At 32.2% G+C, this 20,998-nt stretch overlaps 1 protein-coding gene across 1 annotated transcript in view; it reads left to right on the top strand.

Annotated features, from left to right (window-relative positions):
- Positions 1 to 20,998, top strand: part of LOC110999183 (tachykinin-like peptides receptor 86C) — a 51,397-nt gene that overhangs the window by 22,385 nt on the left and 8,014 nt on the right. The window contains exons 3-7 of the mRNA XM_022268120.2: positions 752 to 965; positions 7,735 to 7,869; positions 12,019 to 12,096; positions 15,817 to 15,964; positions 19,589 to 19,785. Coding sequence (XP_022123812.1) covers positions 752 to 965; positions 7,735 to 7,869; positions 12,019 to 12,096; positions 15,817 to 15,964; positions 19,589 to 19,785 — 772 coding nt within the window. The remainder of the gene's footprint in view (positions 1 to 751; positions 966 to 7,734; positions 7,870 to 12,018; positions 12,097 to 15,816; positions 15,965 to 19,588; positions 19,786 to 20,998) is intronic.

The following is a 20,998-nucleotide window of genomic DNA, read 5'->3' as shown; positions in this document are numbered from 1 at the left end:
TCACTGTATATTTTAATTGGTCTATTTATAAAAGATTATTATGATAGTCCATATATTCACACTAAACTCGTTTCAATTGCAGCAATGTTTTTGAGTGCATTTTACTTAATTAGCTCTATTCTGCAACTTTTGTTTACTTCAGTTAATTGGCAACTGTGACGCCCTATAACTTTCACTATAGTTGGCAATGCTCACAAATTTAAGAGATTAAAAAGTGTTGATCAAATTATTAAATGTTAATCTTATAATTTGATCAATGCATTTTTTAAGTTATTTACGATTCATTAATAACTTAAAACGACCTTGCTATCGTATTGTTGGAATAATTGTATAACTTTACATCCAAAATAATAACAAAAAAGTTTTCTAAAGCAATTGTCAAATACTAAAATATGTCTGTTTTCATTACTGTAACAAAGATAGAATTCCCGCGCTAATGAAACTGACATACGAGTACGTCAAAGACAAGTCAAGTCAAATGTTACTGACGATTCGTTTTGGCGGGAATTTATTGTTGTCAAACCGAAATATTTTGTAATGCACACGCAAAGAAATATAGCGTATTTTTTCTCAATCTCCCTTTTTCACTCTCTCTCAATCGCTCTCTCCCTTCAACGCTGCACATCTTCGTGACGTTTCATACGAAATATTTTAGTTAGTTAAGTTAGTAAGAATATATAATGTAATGATACATTAGGCTCTTTCCCACCAGGGCTATAATTAACTTTGACTAAAATGCATTATCTTTCAGCTCATCGCCGTATGCGTACAGTGACGAACTGCTTCCTTGTGAACCTCGCTGTGGCAGATCTTCTGATGGCAACACTCAACGGAGCACCGAACTTCGTGTTCTTGATCACAGCACATTGGCCCTTTGGTGCCGTGACCTGCACAGCAAGCAACTTTACAGCAAATCTTACTGTATCAGCTGGAGTGTTCACGCTTGTCGCCATTACTGTTGACAGGTAACGCTTCTGATATTAAAATCTTTTTATTAAGTATTGTTAGTACTTCAGTGTGCGACTCTCCTTCGAGGTTCGAATCCCGAGCATTTAACATCACTCGTACGGTGAAGGAAAATGGCTTGCCTTATCCTCAAAAAGTCGACGATCTGTCAGTCAACGGTGGCTGACCAGACAAAAGAAAGGAGAAATTAAGAAAAACAAATAATCACGAAATTAATACAAATCATTGCCGAGTTCTAAAAGGTATTTTTATTATTCAATTGCTAATTGCTCAAACATAGGTAAGAGCAAATTTGTTCTCCGTCTCAGAGGATTTTTATAGTAGGGAGAAATAAGTTGCATTTTGAATAATATTATTGCGGTCTCAAATCATAATATCGGTAACTGGATTATATAAGCTTAATTTAAAACTATTTCTGGTTACCAAAGTCGGTACGGACAATGAATTCTCAGCTCTAAAAGTCAAAGAGAAAAAAGTGATACTAATTTATGAAAAAATATGCTTTTTTTATTTACTTTATCTTAAGCTATCGAACGACGCTATATCTGTGTCGGCTTTTCAATCGTGAATTCATACAGCAGCTAGACACGATCTAAATATTTAGTTACAACTATAATTAATACAACAGAATCAATAACTAAAATATATTATTCAGTTCCGAAAATACTGACAGCGTTCCCCCTTTGAATAGCTAGACTGATTCTTTGTTCGAGGTAGCTGCCACTTTTTCGATCTCCTGCGATGTTGACTAAGATTTTTGCTATTTCCTTTGAAAGTATTATAGCGCTAGGACCCTACAGACTAAGGGTCTCGACACCGCATGGGACAAAATCATATTCGAAGCCTAGACCTCTTTGCGTGCATTTTCAGCCGCATTACAAGCCGCACCAGCTCTGTTGATGGTTAATTGTAGATAGGAATGGGCTAGTGTGTCTAAACAGGTTGCATCCCATACCAGCACTCGGCCCATCTTCCATGGAATCAAACTCATATCCGTCCGTCCTCCGTCCAATCTCTTGAAAACTACTAAAATATTTCATTAATCTTAAATATCATTATCGCAAGCAATGATATTAAAGCAAGTACCGCAAGACGATCGTTATCTTTTAATTGAAGTATTTTTCATCCGTAAATAGCTTTCCTAACGTTCGTATTAAACAAATCGTCCTTGAGCAATACCTCGCTATAACCGTGAGTGAAGAATCAATGGAATGTACTTTCTATGTGAGCCACCTATATTAACACTTTTTCGTACGATACGCACGCTAATGTATGGTCAAATTTTAACTAAAAATATTAAGACTTTTTTTAAGACTTAAAATATTAAGACTTAATTGACAATTAAGTGATTTTTATAAAATTACAAGAAAGCCTTTTGCTATCCATTTATCTTTTTAAGTATTTTTTTAAATAACAGAATATTACCCCCATACTCGTCACAAATTTTTATATAAAAGGGGGCAAACGGGCAGGAGGCTCACCTGGACACTCAATTCCAGAGGGCTCGCGAAAGCGTTGCCGGCCTTTTAAGAATTTGTACGCTCTTTTCTTGAAGGACCCTAAGTCGAATTGGTTCGGAAATACTTCAGTGGGCAGCTGGTTCCACAAACAATTAAATTTTAATGCCTTTCCGTCGATTTTGCAATACAGTTAATGTTGCAATAATGCAAGGGAAAGAAACAGCGACCAATTTTAGTTATGATATGATTGATATGATTTATATCCTATAAAATATGTCATTATTCGCCTAGATTAATAGCGCTTCTTGAATAGTATTGCCACTCCCGAATGGTTCTGCCTAAATTACGCCCACTCAGGGAATAGTATAATCTATTGCGTCACGTCGACTATTCATCAAAGATTTTATGACATTTAGCTCGCGCTTATAAAATATAGGTATTATTTGTTTTCATATGTAAGAGAAGTATTTAGTAAAACTAAAATTATTATTACTTACTATAAATAATATATTTTTCGTGGGTGGAGTTCAGACATTACTAAATCTAATCTAAACTTAAAATAAAAAATAAATCAGTGGCGCTAAAACCTCTTTAGGTCTTGGCCTCAGAATTCTGAATCTGTTTCATGAAATGATCATGAATATCATATTAAATGTAATAGGCAAGTAGGTGATCATCCTGCTGTGCCTGTCTGCCTGCAATCTAAACTTACATAAACTAAATCTTATTGCTCAAGTTAGCGCGTAGAAGATGCGTTTTAAGTTTTCTGCGAAGGCTTTCTGTTTCAATTTGAATTAAATTTACTACTTATTAAATTGGCTTATAACCACATTCTAACAGCATTCGCGTGTAATCTAAGTATTTTGAATGAACAAATAATTTGTTAATCAAATGCATAATCTTTTATTATAGATCATGTTATTACTGGCGTGAGCTGTTCAAACTTTGCACTCTAAACTTTACAAAATACTTTACTATCAATTTATTTTAATAATTATAAAAATTTTGAAAAAAAAAAGCTCTAGCAAAATGGTAAATTAAAAAATACAAAACAATATAATCACCGCCGAAACGTGACGACGCCATAGGGAATTATTTTTAAATATTAAAAACAAATGCCTGTAGCACAAAAACAAATAACATTCATATCTCTTTTAATTACAAACCACCCACGGTCATATTACATGAAAACATCATTACGATTGGAAATATTATTCTGTAAATTGTAATGTAAAACTCGACAAATCGCTTAGATCCATTAAAAATCCATTTGCTATAGGCATCCAAACTTAAATGTTCTTTTCTTTGCCAATTAGGCGCTGTTCTACGCTGAGATTTCCGGAAAACAAAAATTTATTCCGTAGTGGCCGCTATATTTGAAGTCTGATTCGTCTATACTAAGAATTTAAATAATTAATATTTTTTTTTATAGAAAATTTTATGTCAATATTAATAATTTATTAATTTAAATTTTATAGCGGCTTTGCTCTAATGGACTTTCTTTTTATGTAAGCATTTAACATTTGCTCGGTTCACCGTTCGAGCAAATGTTCCTTCAGGAAAACATGGTCCTGCAAATCGGCAGGAGGCTCACCTGATGTTAAGTGATACCTATATATATTTAAGAATTGGTACGCTTTTTTTTGAAGGACCCTAAGTCGAATTGGTTCGGAAATACTTCAGTGGGCAGCTGGTTCCACAAAGTGATGGTGCGCGGCAAAAAATATTTTTTGTATTATTTATTTGAAACAAAACAGATACATCTTTACAATAAAAACAAAGTTAAAAATAAAACATAAAATAAACATATTGGATGATTATATTATATTAAGTATTAAAGAGGAGAGTAACCTTAAATGTCTATAGCAATCGGATTTGGTTAACCAAAATAATCTAAACTTTGGGGTATTTGTTAGAAAGCAGATCGAGAGAGTTCTTCAATTTACTGAAGAATTCAGGCGTACAGTCATCATTTGTTATTGTTGCGGCAGTCACGTTTTTAATTATTTTTAATTTGTAAATTTAATTAATTGTAATCACGTTAAAACGTAATCTCTTATGTTAAAAAATATTCATATATTATATAATGATAGTAAGTGTATATATATTCTCAAAATTATTTATATACCTAAAATACTACAGGTATATTTTTCGTTGTACGGATTTATCAATTTTGTGTTGTCATGTTTTGTTTTGCTTTGCTCTGTATCATATTTTTATTATTGAAACCTTTTGTGGATACATTAAATGTGTTTATCTTAAGTTTTATTTTTATTTTTTCTTTATTGTATAGATGTATCTGTTTTGTTTCCAAATAAATAAAATAAAAAAGCCTTTTATTTCCTACAAATATAACTTTTTACATTTACCCATCTCCTAACGCTTCCTTTACTAATTAAAATTAATATCTTCTTATTTTAATTTATTTTCTATATTATTTACCTATAACTATTTTAATTACTGTTATTAATATACTACTTATATAATATTTGTTTCCAAATAAATAAATACAAATATTCCACCATCGTTAATTACTCACCAAAGGTAAATGTCGTACCACAATAAAATTTTATGTTAGCCTAAATAGATAAAGTTTAGATCCTAGATTTTAATTTCACGGCAATGAAAACCCTAATTAAGGTACCCACATTTTAGTGCCACGGCAATTCATTAGTGTTTATTGTAACGACTGACAAAGCCTAGTACTAAACGACATAACTTCTGTGGTGAATTCAAACAGATTCGATAACAAATTATATTAATTCGCAACACAGTCCTTTGATAGTTAACTGTTAAAGTGTCTTTGTAAATAACTAAGTAATGCCAATAATTATTTGATATTATTAGTAAATTCATAGTAAAATTTGAGTTTTCATACTAAGGGTCAAACTTGTTTATTATTTTGTATATAAGTTTTTCTAGACCAGTGTTGGCTTAGAGTATTCAACGGGCGTTTGTCATGCCTGAGGTTGTAGGTTCGATTCGCGGCTGTGCACTAATGGACTTTTTTTCTATATGCGCATTACGCTTGAACGGTGAAGGTAAACATCGTGAGGAAACCGGCTTGCCCAAAAAATCGATGGTGTTTGTCATGCACAGGCGGCAGATCACCTGCCTATTAGATGGACAAATGATCATGGAACACATACAGAAATCTGAGGCCCAGACATAAAAAGGTTGTAGCGCCACTGATTTTTTTAGTTTTTTATTTATATTATTTATATTAATATTCCTCGGATCTATTATGTATGTCGCTAGTGATTGTCACCTTGAAAATTATAAACTTAAATCTAGTTCTATGCAGTACTTCGTTTTTGAGTTTATCGCCAACAGACACTGGTTTAAATTATACAATCACAGCCATCGTTCGTAGAAAACGCTTTCGTTCGTACAAGTTACTTAACCGATATTATCAATCGCAAAGTTATATACAGGATAATATTATAGTTTTTTAAACCCATTAAATATTATATTAAAACACGCATATAAATCATTATGTCGGATGACGATCAAACTGACAGAAAGACAAACATAACATTTATTACAAACAAAACACACTCACATAACCACAGAAAATAACAGTAATAAAAAATAGATATCAAAAACAAAAAAAAAACCCTTATGCCGAATGGGAAAATGTGTAATGCGTGTGTGCTGGTCCTGGCTCAGCATTATGCTGAGGAGTAAAATGTTTCACAGCGCTGGTCATTCTGCCAGAAACCACAGCAGCTAGTTTGCGCTTCATTCGCAAAAAAAGAAATTGGACCTTAGGACTTATACGTATTGTATTCAATACAAATAAAGCAACTAGTGAACCCTATAAAGTTTTTATACTAAATAATAATACATATTATATTACGTAAAATAGATTATGCCATATATCATTAACATTGAAAGATCCGTTCAGTGGGAATTCTGTGTAAATTTATCACTTGATTGGCTCGTTTGGTGTCCTGGAACATGTCTACTCAAGTATTCATACAAAAATAAATCTTATCATATCTTTCTTGGGAAAGGTTATTCCAACTAATTTTAATCAATAACAGTACAAAGTTTTTTGTTTATATTAAAGCAAAGGACGGCTTTAAAAGCCAGATATCTCATAGACAAGCATTCTGTTTTGCCTTTATGGTTGAAGTTGCTCTTTTTAAATACTCAGGTATTTTGCAAAACAAAATACTTACTTACTTACTTACCGTTTTCATAAGAAATATCGATCTAATTTTAATTAAATGTTGACTCCAAAAATACCCAATGTAGGACACAGATTACAACAATAATAATAATAATAATTTATTTCAAATTTGTTTCACAGAAAAAAGTTATATCTAATTGCGCTAGTTATATAATCAAAATTAGTCAGGTAATATAATATAATTTCTTCAAGATCAACGTACTCATTACACTAAAATTACGTAAACAAATTGAAAACATTTATAAGTGCTGTGAATTGAATATTAAATAAAGTATTATAATTTCCATATTATATCAGTTTTATTTAATGTTTTTCCTTAAACCAGATGTTACGGAAGCGCAGGTGTGGGTAATTTCCAAATTAAAGGATATTAGGAATTAAAATGGTCCTAAGTTTTGTCTTAAGCTTAAATGCTTCTTTCATGAAATAGGTGTAATTAACCTAATTATTTTCTAATAAACAAACATTCAAATATTACTAAGAGCTATGAACTAATTATAGGTAAAAACAAGGAATGAATGCTGTATCAAAAGTGTGTGTGTGTTATGTTTTTTATCATGAATAACGACCAATTGCACATGTCGTATACATTTTAGTGCCGATACTAAAACACACTGTAAACGCGAGAATAGGCGTAGTACTTCCTGTTTGCTACGCATAATCGAATGTTATTTATTTAGAAAAATAATTCGTAATGGGAAAATTTCCGACAAACAAACAAAAATAGTTCAAATATTTCTACTATTTATAATTTGGAAATTAAATAGAACATATTTATTATCAACACAAAGAATACTCTAAATTTTGTTTAAAATAAACCAATTATTATATATTATTATTTATAGCAAACTTATAGCAAATTAAAGATAACCCATGTATAACTAGCAGAATGTGAGCCAATCCTTACTATTATTTGTATTAGCTTCTAAGTTTATTTAATACAATTGAAACACATTTTCTTGATATTAAAGGCTCGTTCCGTAATATAAAGTTGTAGGTATAATTTCGATAATTAAAAGGAGTTTAATAACCATATATTTAAATAACCAACGTCTGACAACTAATGTTTTAATGACATTTTTAATGATTGTAATAAAATAATTTCCTTTACAGATACGTTGCGATAGTGAAGCCACTCCAACACAGATTGAGTCGTCGTGTAGCGAGAGCTGCATTATTCACAGTGTGGTTTGCTAGTGCATTGTTAGCAATACCCAGTTTACTCTACTCTGATACTTATAAGAAAAAGTAAGTATTTTTAATACCTTCTTGCGTAATATGCAACTTGGAAAATGAATGGCGAAATGTTTGATTGTGATTATGAAACGGAAAAAGGTGATTAAACTAAGAAGTGCTTATGAATGTTATTTGGTTATTAAGTGGGTTACACTGGAAATGTTTAGTACTGGCCAGTTAGAAACATTGATAATAAAAACTTTTTTAATTTCAATTCTAGACCTCTTTGGTAACCTAATGTAGTATATTGCATTTAATTTTCATTTGTTTTTGTGAATTGGCGGCAAATATAAAACTATTGTTACACGTGAAAATGAACCTAACGCGAGACATTTTTCGGTAAATGATTTATTATTATTATGACTTTCTTTGAGGGATTGCTCAACAACAAAGCTATGATAGGCTGCGTTTATCTTTTATTAATGAAGCCCCATCTCGTGCCACTATTTAAAATTGGTTTAACGAGTTTAAGCATGGACGTAGCAATCTCAATTATGATCCGCGTGACGTAGGGAAAGTAAAAATAAACAGTATATAGACCAAAATAAACAGCAGGTGGTACATGGCAGAGTGCGGCACAGTCCTCTTGTAATGGCCGATTTGGGACCCTTTGCCAATCAAGAGCACATAGATTAAATAAATTAAAGTAAATTTAAATAGAAACGTGTTTAAATTTGAACGTATCTGAATTATAATGGCATTATTATTATTATCAAAAGTAAACAATAGTTTGAATGAAATATATTTTACAAATCTCACAGAATTTTGTTATAAATTATACATGACTTTGTATAACCAAATTATTCAATTAATTAATTATATACGTATAATGTAACAGTCATGTTAAATAATAATATATGTTCCAAATTTTATCCTCAACGCGAAAATTATATTTCCAAGGCTGCAGTCGGATTGCGGCATTCATTTCGAGAATTGGCAATAAAATCTGTATAAACAAGGAAGTGGTACCTGGGTTTATGACCGCCTACATTTGTCATGAAAAATGAGATGAAAGTCTTTTGTCTATGTCATAAAAACACCGCTGTGAAAAGTCCTTTTAAGATTATTAATGTTAACAATTCATTGCTGGTTGTATTTTAAGTTAAAAATAGATTTATTATATTGTACAGAAATTATGTAAATGCTGATAAAATACGTATACAAGTGTAAATTAACCATAGACCATAGAAATATAGGTTTATAGTGCAAAGTGACAAAAAAGTTTCCATTGATAGTTAATATCGGAAATTGGGTAGGTTACTTAATTTCTTAAAATAAATCTCAGCATACTCGCAGTTTTAGAACAATTCCGATGATTCCGGGAATTTGTTATTAAAGTTCGTATTTCAGATGCATACTTTCGTAACTATAATATTTTTTTAGTGAGTTTTACTAAAACCATTGACCTTTGTCCTTTGGCTTCAGCGTGCGACTCTCATACAAGAGGTCGTAGGTTCGATCCCCGGCTGTGCACCAATGGAGTTTCTTTCTATGTGCGCATTTAACATTTGCTCGATATGGTGAAGGAAAACATCGTGAGGAAACCGACATGTCTTAGACCCAAAAAGTCGACGGCGTGTGTCAGGCACTGGAGGCTGATCATCTACTTGCCATTCGATTTAAAAATGATCATGAAACAGATACAGAAATCTGAGGCTAGGACCTAAAGAGGTTGTAGCGCCACTGATTTTTTTAACTTTCCTTTGTATTATATTGGTGTATAAAACGGTATATTCAAAACAAAGTTTATACGTTTATGTATGTAAATTGAATAACAAAATGTTTTATGAATAATTTATGTATATATACAGTTTCAAGAGTATTCTAATTAAACATAAATAAATCCAGGTGAACCTTAGCTCTGATAACATTTGAAATCGACTAACTTAGTCGTTATTTACTGAATAACTAACGAATAACATTTAAATTGTATAATAGGAATGTAGTTTTTATTTTATTCAATTCTAATATCAGTAACATTAGACCAATAGAACTGTCATATTTATAATTAAATTTCAATAACATTGTCAGTATTAGGAACAACCCATCCACTGCAACGATTGAATCCAGGACGTTTTTGACAAACGGAATCCATCAGATGACAATTCAGGAGATAATAAATAATAAGTGTTCAAATGAATCTACCACAACACATAACTAATATATAAAAGTATTAGCACAAACTTTGTCTTCAAATAATGGGGTGAGGTGACATTTCCGGTGAGTCGTGGAAGGTTTTAATTAAATAAATTAAGCTTTCGAGCACTTTAAACTGGATAATTAAATATAAAATTATTTAGACCTATTTAAGCTGGGAATAATGAATTATTTAAAGTCACTAAATTACATTTCTATTGTCCGGGTATAGTTAAATAAAATCGCGGTTTTATCAGTTAAAGAATTTCTAATACAATATTATCAGTATTGCTACGGCTATAACATTAGACATCGTCATTAACAGAAGTGATTACTAAAGAAAAAAATCTTGGCGATTAAAAAGAGTTTATTGCCAGTTCTTTTCTTCCGTTCGACGCCCTTGATTTGAGAACTGGCAGTAAATGTGAAATTAGAAGCATTTAATGTATATTTCTTTTATTGATGTACATTATGTCACCTATATGAATATTTGATTTGTGATTTGATTAATTTGATTATATATTTATTAATTAGAAAATAATTGGTGTTATTATATCGACAACCCTAAAAATGATTAATTATTTCAAGATAACAAGGAATTAAAATGTCTATTGGAGGCAACTCAAGTAAGCTTTTGTGAGGGTCTGTTAGCAATCACAACCAAGTAAATTAACCTAAGTACCTGCCAACGTTGTTAAAAACTTTCTTTCGAAGTTTTAATTTACTCGTTATCTTATTGGAACGTTAGGAATAAATTTTTTGTGTTTCTTTTTTAAATTTGTCCGGGGTAGCTACTCGGTAAGGTAATTTCATTTCTATTTATTTTTAGATTCTCTTGCACTTGCGTCTTTTTGTAACGACACGATTTTTTTCCCATTTAAAAAAAAACTGTAAATACTTTATCTCACAAATTGATATAATTATACACGTGTCTTTTGAAGGTAAGGGCTAACTAAAAATCATAATTATTTAATACTAGCTTCATCTATGTGTCAGCCTACAAACTTTTTAGCCTAGCTAAGTGTTAGTGTGCGTAGAGAGCCTAGTGTTAGTAATGAGGTCAGGTAAGGTTTATTAGATGATTAAAGTTAGTCGCTACCGAATTATAAATTACTCAGACATTTCTGTCTAACCCATACCAAAAAATATGAATACATTATAAATATTTAAACTTCACCTACTCACTACTTAACTTTTAACTTACTTCCTGTGGCGGTGTACCGTTGAGTGAGGAACAGTTTGTGCTATCGGTACTGTGTATGGACACTCTTTATGTCAAAGGTCTCGCGAGTGCTTTGCCGCTCTTTTAAGAATTGGTATGCTCTTCTCTTGAAGCACTTTAACTTGTATTGGTACGTAAGTAACGGGTAGCTGGTTCCACATATCGATAGGGCGCGGAAAAATAATAAGTTAGAAAATGCTCGGTTGTAGGACGTCGAGACGATGTGGAGGGGTTTTGAGTACAGAAACCGAATCCGTATTAAATTGCTGGCCGATGCTTGATATTTTTTTTATAATTAAAACGAACTTATACTTTTATATAGTTAGAGAATTGTGAAGCGTCTTATTTCTAAATGATATATGTTCGCGTAGTTTTTCTTTATCATATTTTCGCGGTCAGTCTTCTGTGAATATATTATGACACAATTAAATGAAACAATCTCATATTATTCCTCATTATAATTTTATTCACATCCATGACATAATATTGTTTTATCGAAAGTAGGTCATCGCAGTGTAAACACAATTTACAGAGACTTTTTATAGAACAAGTGAAAAACGCGTTGGGAGATCACCCAATATAGTATCTACCGCCGCCCATGGGCACTGCCAGTAGGCTTGCGACTGTATTGCCAGAGTTTTATGAGTAAAAATACTATGAGACTGACTTAATTTTTATGCATACAGATTTTATGTTAACAGCCATCTAAGTTTAATAATATTAAGTCAAACACAAACTTAAAATTAAGTTAAAACAAAAGAATTTTTGCTTACCTAATTTATGACCGTAAACTTTGTCCCAAGGTACATTAATGGCGAGCGAGAAATATGTTTTATGAAGTGGCCGGATGGAAGCTATCCTACTTCTAAAACGGATTATTGGTAAGTCGATATTTTCTATTAATAGGCTGTTATGTATATTTATATAGCACCTCGCTTTGAATATTTTGGACTTTTTCTCTAGACACAGATTACATATAAGTCTCTGTCTAGACTTGTATGTAATCTTTGGATTCCACGTAAGAAAAATAATAAAAATGTATAACACTCATTGATAATATTGTCTTGTCCTATGCTCAAACCAAAACAATACTTCATGTGTAATATAAAAGATGTACAGGGAAAGAGACACAAGAGTCTAGCTGTTCCCACACAAGAATTCCCTGTGTCGGGGACAGACTCTTCCATTTGACATTCTTATAATCATCAGCCTCAGCCTGCAAATCCGTGGGCCCGAGAAACTATATTTAATTGTAAAAGAAAAGTACCACCTCCTCAAACAAGATTCTGTACGGAAAATTCTTCACGCAGAAGACGACCTTGCACACGGTAAAAAGTGCGCGTTAAAGCCTATTTCCGGTCAAGCTACGGTCGCCAAAATAGCCGAACTGAGCTGATAACGCCCTTCAGGACAACAGCATTAAAGCCACTGGGGCCTTTGGGTAGGGCAGCCAGTAATGAGATTAGTCGAAGATCCTTTTCATCGGAACAGTACATAATCCTTCCTCCTCAACTTCAAATATTTTTTTATTCTAGAATAGGTATGCACCAAATATTTGTATGAAAATCTTATTTTATCCAGAGACGTCAAGAATTTTTTAATTGAATAACCGTGTTTTAAAATAACTAAAACACACAAATATCACACAATCTTGTTTTTTGAATAAAAGAAAATTATGTTAGGTTTTTTATTAAAGTACATAATAATATTTAAAAAAAGCATTTCGTAGCCTAATTTGATCGTATGTGATTAGCTTTCCCTTGAACTTATCTCCATTTAAGAAGACATTTAAAACCACGGTTTCCGGTTATCTCCCAAACGGAAGTCGTTAACCGATATAAGAAGCCTTGAAAGAGCCTTCAAATCTGTAACAAGAGCTTCCTAATTCTCGAGTTGTGTTATTATTGGGGTTTGTTTACCCAACAGAATAAAATAATATAATTTCTTCTTAGGATGAAGGCTGTAATTAATTATTAATTTAAACGTTAAACGTTCGTTTAAAAAAAAATATTATTAACGAGAGCGGTGTGAGGCTAGGTGTGGACGTCTCAAACTCAGAGGTCGTGTGTTCGAATTGCAAGCAGTGTAATGTAAATAAAAGTGTAAGCGTAATTTTACACTCACTGGGACCGTGAAGTAGAATATCTCAACAAAACCAGCCTCAAAAACAATAGAAGATACAAAAATTTGGGTCAACCAAGTTTGTTTATTAATAATGTATGTAATAGCATTTGTCTGCAAGAGATCGTTTGAAAGAAAGGCCGTGCGGTGCACACTTAAATAATTAAATGTTAAAGAAAAACACTTTTTTAACGGATTGAAGTTATGTATTATTGTAAACTTATAATTATTTAAAAATAATTTTAAATTTTAATTATATTTAGAAACTATAAATAAAAAGCATTTACATTTGTAACAGAACATATAGCCAAACTATAATCGATTCAAAAAACATACACTGATTTATACAGATATTGCTATGCTTGATGCTGATTGCTGAACTTCAATTGTCAAGCAAATTTACATTAAACTGCTTAGTTCTAGACATCAGTCTTTGTTAAGGCCAATTCACTAATTTATTGACACGATAAAATTACGGCCAACATCTGACCCGTTTCTGAACTTATCAATTCAAACCCTTTTAAAATCTAAGCTACGTGTTTATTGAAGTCATTTGATATTAAACCCCTATAAACCATTACTTACCGAAGGTGTGGGTCGAACCTTTATTAGCCCTTTCATAAATCATATAAGGAGTTGAATACGAAGTAAGATTGTACCTGTAATTGCGCAGTGATTGACTTTGATGTATGTATATTTGTAAACCTGAACTTATAAAAGTTTATTACCATGGACTTGAAACTTTATATGTTTATATATTTATATAATACAATAACTTAAATAAAAATAAATAAAAATTGTGAGATATATAAAGTCCCTGGACACGATGTTATAAATAAATATATAAAAAGAAAAAAAAATACAATAACTTAACAAGTAATCAAAAATTATTTATTAAAATATTGTACAAAAAAAGCAAAAAAACAAATTGTATACAGGCAGCCTACAAAGTACACAAGTCAGAAGTGAAACTTCTTTGTAAATTAATTATTACTAAGGTAAAAGACTCATAGATGATCATGTACCAGTATTTGATCTCCATGTATTTTTAAATCTTTATTCACACTATTTGCACACTATACGTACTAAATATATAAATAAAACATCTGCTATTATTGCACAAGACGTTATGCGACAGAATTGCAATCTAAACAAAAAAATCTCATCAATCTAAAAAGATCTCCCTTACTCTCTCTCTCTCAAACTTTCTCACTATAGGTCTCTACTATCTCTCGCTCCATGGCACTGTACGCTCTATCTCATTCTCTCTCTCGATCTTTCTCACTTGCTTGCTCCCTACTCTCACTCCATGGCTATTTGCTTTATGCTTCGTCCTTTCTCACTCTTTCTCAATCGCTGTCTCCCTTTTATTCGACAAAAACGCTTCACGTCTTTGTGACATTAATATTATTATTAATAAAAAAATTCCCTCCTGTGCCTACAGATGTTTCACTTCAAAAACTTCGTCAGATTATTATTATTTATTTATAGGTTAAGATTTTCTCATCTTTTACATATATAGGTAATATATATAAATTTTAGTCGATAAAATTAACTGGGAATAAGGTTCGGACAACTTTGAGGAGCTACCTTGGCTTATCACAATATGCAAATACTGCAATTCCATCAAAGCTCGTACTTTCTTTGAAGTGGTTTTACGGGAGATCCTTTTGGGAATATAGTCTTAATAGTAGCCCGATTTCTATAATATCATTAGGTTACAGCTGCGTTAAGGACTAAGCACGCGCGACATACTACGTTATGAGTTTGAAGCTTATAATTTCAGATAGGTCATACGATGAAGGGCAAACACAAAAGCAAAAAACTGCGTGTCTCAAAATGTGTGAACTACCCTATAAATAAAAATACAATTAGAATTTTGGGTCTAAGGGATTTAAGAAAGGAGCGTATTTCCTGACAGGTCGGTAACAGACCCACTAGCCGCAATCTATCTATATCTTTCAGGCCGCTAGTTAAACGGCGCCTTTTAGTTAAAAGGGCTACGCCGTTAATTGAACGGCTAAAGAAGCTAGTTGCGACATATACATGATGAAGCTATCAGGCGCATCCTGATGTTTATACTGTCAAGTCTTACATTCGCATTATCGTAGTATCAGAGTTATGGAATAGAGGATGTTGTCTATACGCTAACACTTGCATTTTGTCACAATAGAGATCAGTTTCCATGATACACAAGAGAGCATTGTTAGGGCGTGCATTAACCTTTGCGTTTGATATTATTTATTTTTGCTCTCGAACACATGTTAAAATAAGAAAAATCAGATGTCTGTGCGTGTAATAGATGAAGGCGTGGAAAGGATAAAAGTCTGCTAACCAGATCCATGGTTCCTTCCTTACAAATGAGTAGCCCGCAAGATCGCAGCTCACAACTCACTAGGGCACTCTTTGTATCGAAGAAGTCGCATCGGTCCGCCAAGCCACTATTTTTAAATATATTTTCTTGTATGTTGTACTTGCAGTTATAACCTGGTGTTTCTGGGAGTGACCTATGTGCTGCCGATGTCGGTGATGGTATGGGCCTACGCGAAAATGAGTGCCGTCCTTAGGGGAAGGACTATAGGAGAGTGTACTCATCATCAGATGCAGGTCGTCAGAGCTAAGAGAAAGGTACACATCGACTTACGTATCTCATTTTAATCGACTTTAAAATATCCAACTATTTCAATTGGACCCCTTTATTTTCTTCATCTTTAACTCACTTTTTCGCTTCGCAAACATATTTTTATTACAATACAGTATACATACAACAACGTTCAATACGGAAAATTAAATACGGAATTCAAATATACAGGACGCGATAGGTATATGTGTAAAAATCAATATCATTGAACTTACACAAATAACGGTTCAAGGGGTTAACACTTTTCGAACATATCTGTTATAAGAAAGGATTTATATTTAGATATTCGTTATTTCTTAAATTTAGCTGAAGAAAGTATTACATCATTTTGTGTTTCTGTGTTAGTGGATATAGGCATTTATGCAGCAAAATTTTTATGATATTTGGTTTATGCGATACTAAACATTTTAATAAAAATTTACTGGTTGCCTGATGTTTAACAGTTCTTCAGTTCTTTCTTCTGTTCTTCAGTAAAATTAATAGTTCTTCTCTTTCGTTCTACGCCGTGGATTTGAGAACTAGCAGTAAATGTAAAATTAGAAGCATTCAACGTATGTATATTTCTTTTCAGACGTCCATAAGTGTACATTATGTTACCTACATGAAAAAATGATATTTGAATATGAATATTTGCATTTATATTCGTTGTGATAATTGATTTCACTGTTTTATACCTTTATAAGTGATAGAGTATATTTTGTGAGATTTAGGAATCTATGACTCTCTTTGACAAAAACTTAAAAATAAACCTTTAAATGTTAAATATAAATAAAAACATTTCATACTGCATTCGAGACCAGCCTAAGTCTTTGACATTATTAAAGCCTTTAAATTTTAGTTGCAAAGCGCGCCTTGGTTTTTTTTTAATTAAACCTATAGCATGTACAAAAGAATTTTAGTTATATTGTTCAGAGTATTGAAGTTAATGATTATTAATGTCAGTGTTATTCTTAAACACGCCTACAGTAGAGGATGTTTAATGATAATAGAATTGATTAGCATACATCCAGTTGTCACGAATGAACAATCCATTAGTCTTTTAAAATCCTCCTAGAGACTAAGAAACACAAATAATCTTACGACAGTGTAATTACTAAGTATATACTACAATATGTAATAATATTTTTAACATAACAGGAGTAATGTTAAGTGATATAAGCCCATGGACACTCACATTGCCAAGAGGCTCGATAGTGCGTTGCAGTCTTAAGAAATAATACGCACTTTTCTTAACACGGCAAAGTTGCCTTATAAACGCTCAGTTGTGATAATCAGACCTCGATGATGAAACACAGCTTTATAATTTTTCGTTACTTCGATTATTCAGCCGTAAAATATATATATTTATTCTTTGATTAAGTTAAATTATAAAACTTTTTGTCCAAGGAATATTTCAAAAATTCTGTTAGAACTTAAAAACCATTTCTTAGAACTCGTTTTTATAAGTGTACAATTCAATATATTGTTTGACATTTAATAATTTAGACTTAGGGTCCTTCAAGAAAAGAGCGTACAAATTCTTAAAAGGCCGGCAACGCACTCGTGAGCCCTCTAGCATCGAGTGTCCATGGACGGCGGTATCACTTAACATCAGGTGAGCCTCCTGCCCGATTGCCCCATATTCTATAAAAAAAAAGAATATAATATGACTTTATGGTGAGCCTTTTTGGATTATATGTGAGGACATTCAATGGCTAATAAACAGTATTATCATGCGGCAATGCTTAGTTCAAGCAAGGGTTCAAGGTTCGGGTCACGCACGAAGTCACCAACATTTAAACCCCTAAATTACCTTCTCATAACTCAATAACCGCGCAAAAGTTGTCATATTCAAGATAGTTTAGTTATTACAATAAAAAATAAATAAATATTATTATTTATTTATTTTTAGGCTATTATTATTAATAGCCCTTATTCCCAAAACATGATTATAATAGAATATACGTTTCATTGATTATGAATTGAATTACACTTAAACATTTAGGAATAATCATTTGCTTGTTAAGTTTTGGTTTGTCCACCATTTATCTGCGTCTATTATTTTTGTTTTATTTCGTATTATTGTACATTAAATCCTGTTTCTCAGATTCGTGCCTAACATGCTCCTTTTGGCTGAAGTGTTTGTATTTTCTTTATTATTTCAACTGGTAGGCCATGATTGAAAAATCCCTAGTAAAGTAAATTTATAAAATTCCAAAAGAGACCACATAATTTTTAATTCCTTATAAATATGGAGCATTGAACTTTCGTTACGTTATTTATATACCTTGGGTTTTATTAGATTTATCAAGAATCGGCTGTTTTGTATTCAAGGCATATTTTTTTACTGAAAGTAATTGTCATACATGGAGGCTTTCGTTAAGGATTATTTTATTTTTGGCACAAATCTAAAGAAGCCTCGACAAGAAGTTATTGATTTAAAGGTTTTATTTGCATGTTGCTTTACTGACTCCCTCATCAATATATTGAAATGACTACTAAGGCAAATGATGTGTGAACCCTGAAGTCTTAGTTGACGTTGACAGACTTGATTTTGGATATTATAATAATTATTTGTGTAAAACTTAAATAATTAGGTATTTAATATAATAATTCCGTTGTGTTACGTTATTTCTGGTTCTATTTTTAAATTTTTACATAAAACCTAATAGGGTTACAATTGAATGAAAACTGTTTAAAAAATAGAATGTGTTTAGAATGAATTCCATTCCATTCCATTTATAAATATTTGTTTGACTACTGAAAACTTTGAAGGCGGTACAGGGATGTCCAGGGTTAGCAAATTTAATTTTCGAATCACGGTTTAAATGGAAGCGCGGCTTCAACTTTTGCAAACCCGAATGAGTTCCAAATTCAAATTACTTTAAGGAAATTAACGATCCGTGAATCAATTAACACGGAAGGGAGCACCTATATGACGCCATACCATAGAAGTATATTGTTTGTTGATTTATATGTAAGATCAATTCGATCTATGTTGTACTACTATCATCAAGAAATGGCAGCTGCGTAACGCGTATATTTAATCAACAACGAGACGTTTTCAACACAGTTCAACCGGCTTGCCTTAGACCCAAAATGTTGACAGTTATTATCGCCTGATAATAACAGGTGGCTGATCGCCTACATGCCTATTAGATTGACAAATAATCATGAAACAGATCTGAGGCCCAGACCTAACGTACTAATTCATCTCTATCAATGAAGTTATATTTTCGTTATACCAAATACTTGATTATTATACTGATTTATTTATTATTAGATATTTATAATTATTTTTGTCATCTTTTATTTCTTTCTATTTCTCAATCTGTTGTTTTTTGACCAGCCCTGGCATAGACTTGGTGGTGGTAGTCCTAGGTGCGAACCCGGACTTTGCATTTGTGATTTTTTTTACCCGTTCATACGGAGAATAAAAACTTGAGGGAACTGCCATGTCCTAGACCTCAAAATCGACGGCGTGTGTGCACAGAGTAACTAATTAAACACGATACCTAGAGAGAAAAAAAAACGAAATCTGAGATTAAGGGTGCTTAAAGGGCCTTATTTCAATATGTATTTCCTAATAAATAGATGAGGATTTTTTTATATTCTTATATATTTGTACACAGGTAGTCCGAATGTTCGTGTTAGTGGTGATGGTATTCGCATTATGCTGGCTACCGTATCACGCATACTTCGTTCTGGTGTACCACCACCAGTCTCTAGCATCAGCACCATTCGCTCAGCATACATATCTGGCTTTCTATTGGCTGGCCATGGCCAACTCCATGTTCAATCCTCTGATCTACTATTGGATGAGCAACAAGTAAGTATTATTTATTATTGGGCAGGGGACAAATGGTTCACTGGTAAGTGCTAACCGCCTCCAGGTACTTGGTCCTTCTGCTTATATATTTAGGCCTTTTGAAATGCTTGCAAAAGATCGGCCTACTGATACATTGGGACATTAGACAAATAAAATACACGTTTTAATGTTACAAGCACTTATAGGTAAACATAACAAAGGGAAAAAAATAGATTTTTAATGATGGCTCCAAGTGGTTGTGTATAAAAAGTTCCTTAATAGCTGTCGTAGAACACCAGGCTTTAAATAGACACAGATAACATAAATAATCGTGTTTTTTAAATACAATGTCCAACTACGAAAGATCTTGTCTATTCCGACCAGAAGTTTCTGAGATATTTAGCACGTTGAACCTAACGTAGGTTCGGTTACGTAGAGGGAAGACGCAAATAAGGCTAGTTTAGTTTAGGCAGCATACTTCATTGTGGAATGTTCTGGAAAACCGAGCTTTTATTATAAAAAATATTGGGTATAAAATATACAATACTAAAATAGACGTAGAACAACTTGAAATGGTTTGGTAAAATGTGTTTGACAAGGTCCTAAGATAACAAAAGCCATAGAAATGGTGAAGTCAGAAATGGATTATCACAGTTGTATATAAAACTTGGAGGTCTTGGGTTCGAGGCCCAGTTGATAAGCATAAATGGCACATATATCCTATATATATTTATTGCATATATTATTATATTTTATAAGATTTGAATGGCACCTCAATAAAAAAACCATAAATAAATAATTGTGCAGAAAGTTCAATACCTCAGAACAAAAATAACTTAACAAAAGAGAAAATTTAAATTTGCTTTTTTCTCTAGTCTTATTGACAATGCCTGATAGACGAATGCACTTATAGAACGAATTAAATTGATTTTTTAATAAAGCAAATTTACGACCAGAAATCTATAAGATGCAAATTCTGGATTTCAAGTAACACTCGCAAGACTCGAATAAACGGATATTGACAATAACATAAATTCTCACAGGATGTTACTAGGAATCGAAATGAAATTCATATTTTATTAAACTTTGGTTATCTCTTTGAAATGTTTGTGCAAACTAGCTGACATTGTAGCTATCATTGCTTAGACGTTGTATTGTAGTTTAATGAAAAGTCAAAGTATGTCCTATGTGGGTAATGACGTTTACGAAGCGATCCGATACACTTAAATAGTTG

Source organism: Pieris rapae, chromosome 21, assembly GCF_905147795.1.
Source record: "Pieris rapae chromosome 21, ilPieRapa1.1, whole genome shotgun sequence".
Classification (NCBI taxonomy): Eukaryota; Metazoa; Arthropoda; class Insecta; order Lepidoptera; family Pieridae; genus Pieris; species Pieris rapae.
This window is presented reverse-complemented; position numbering and strand designations above follow the sequence as displayed.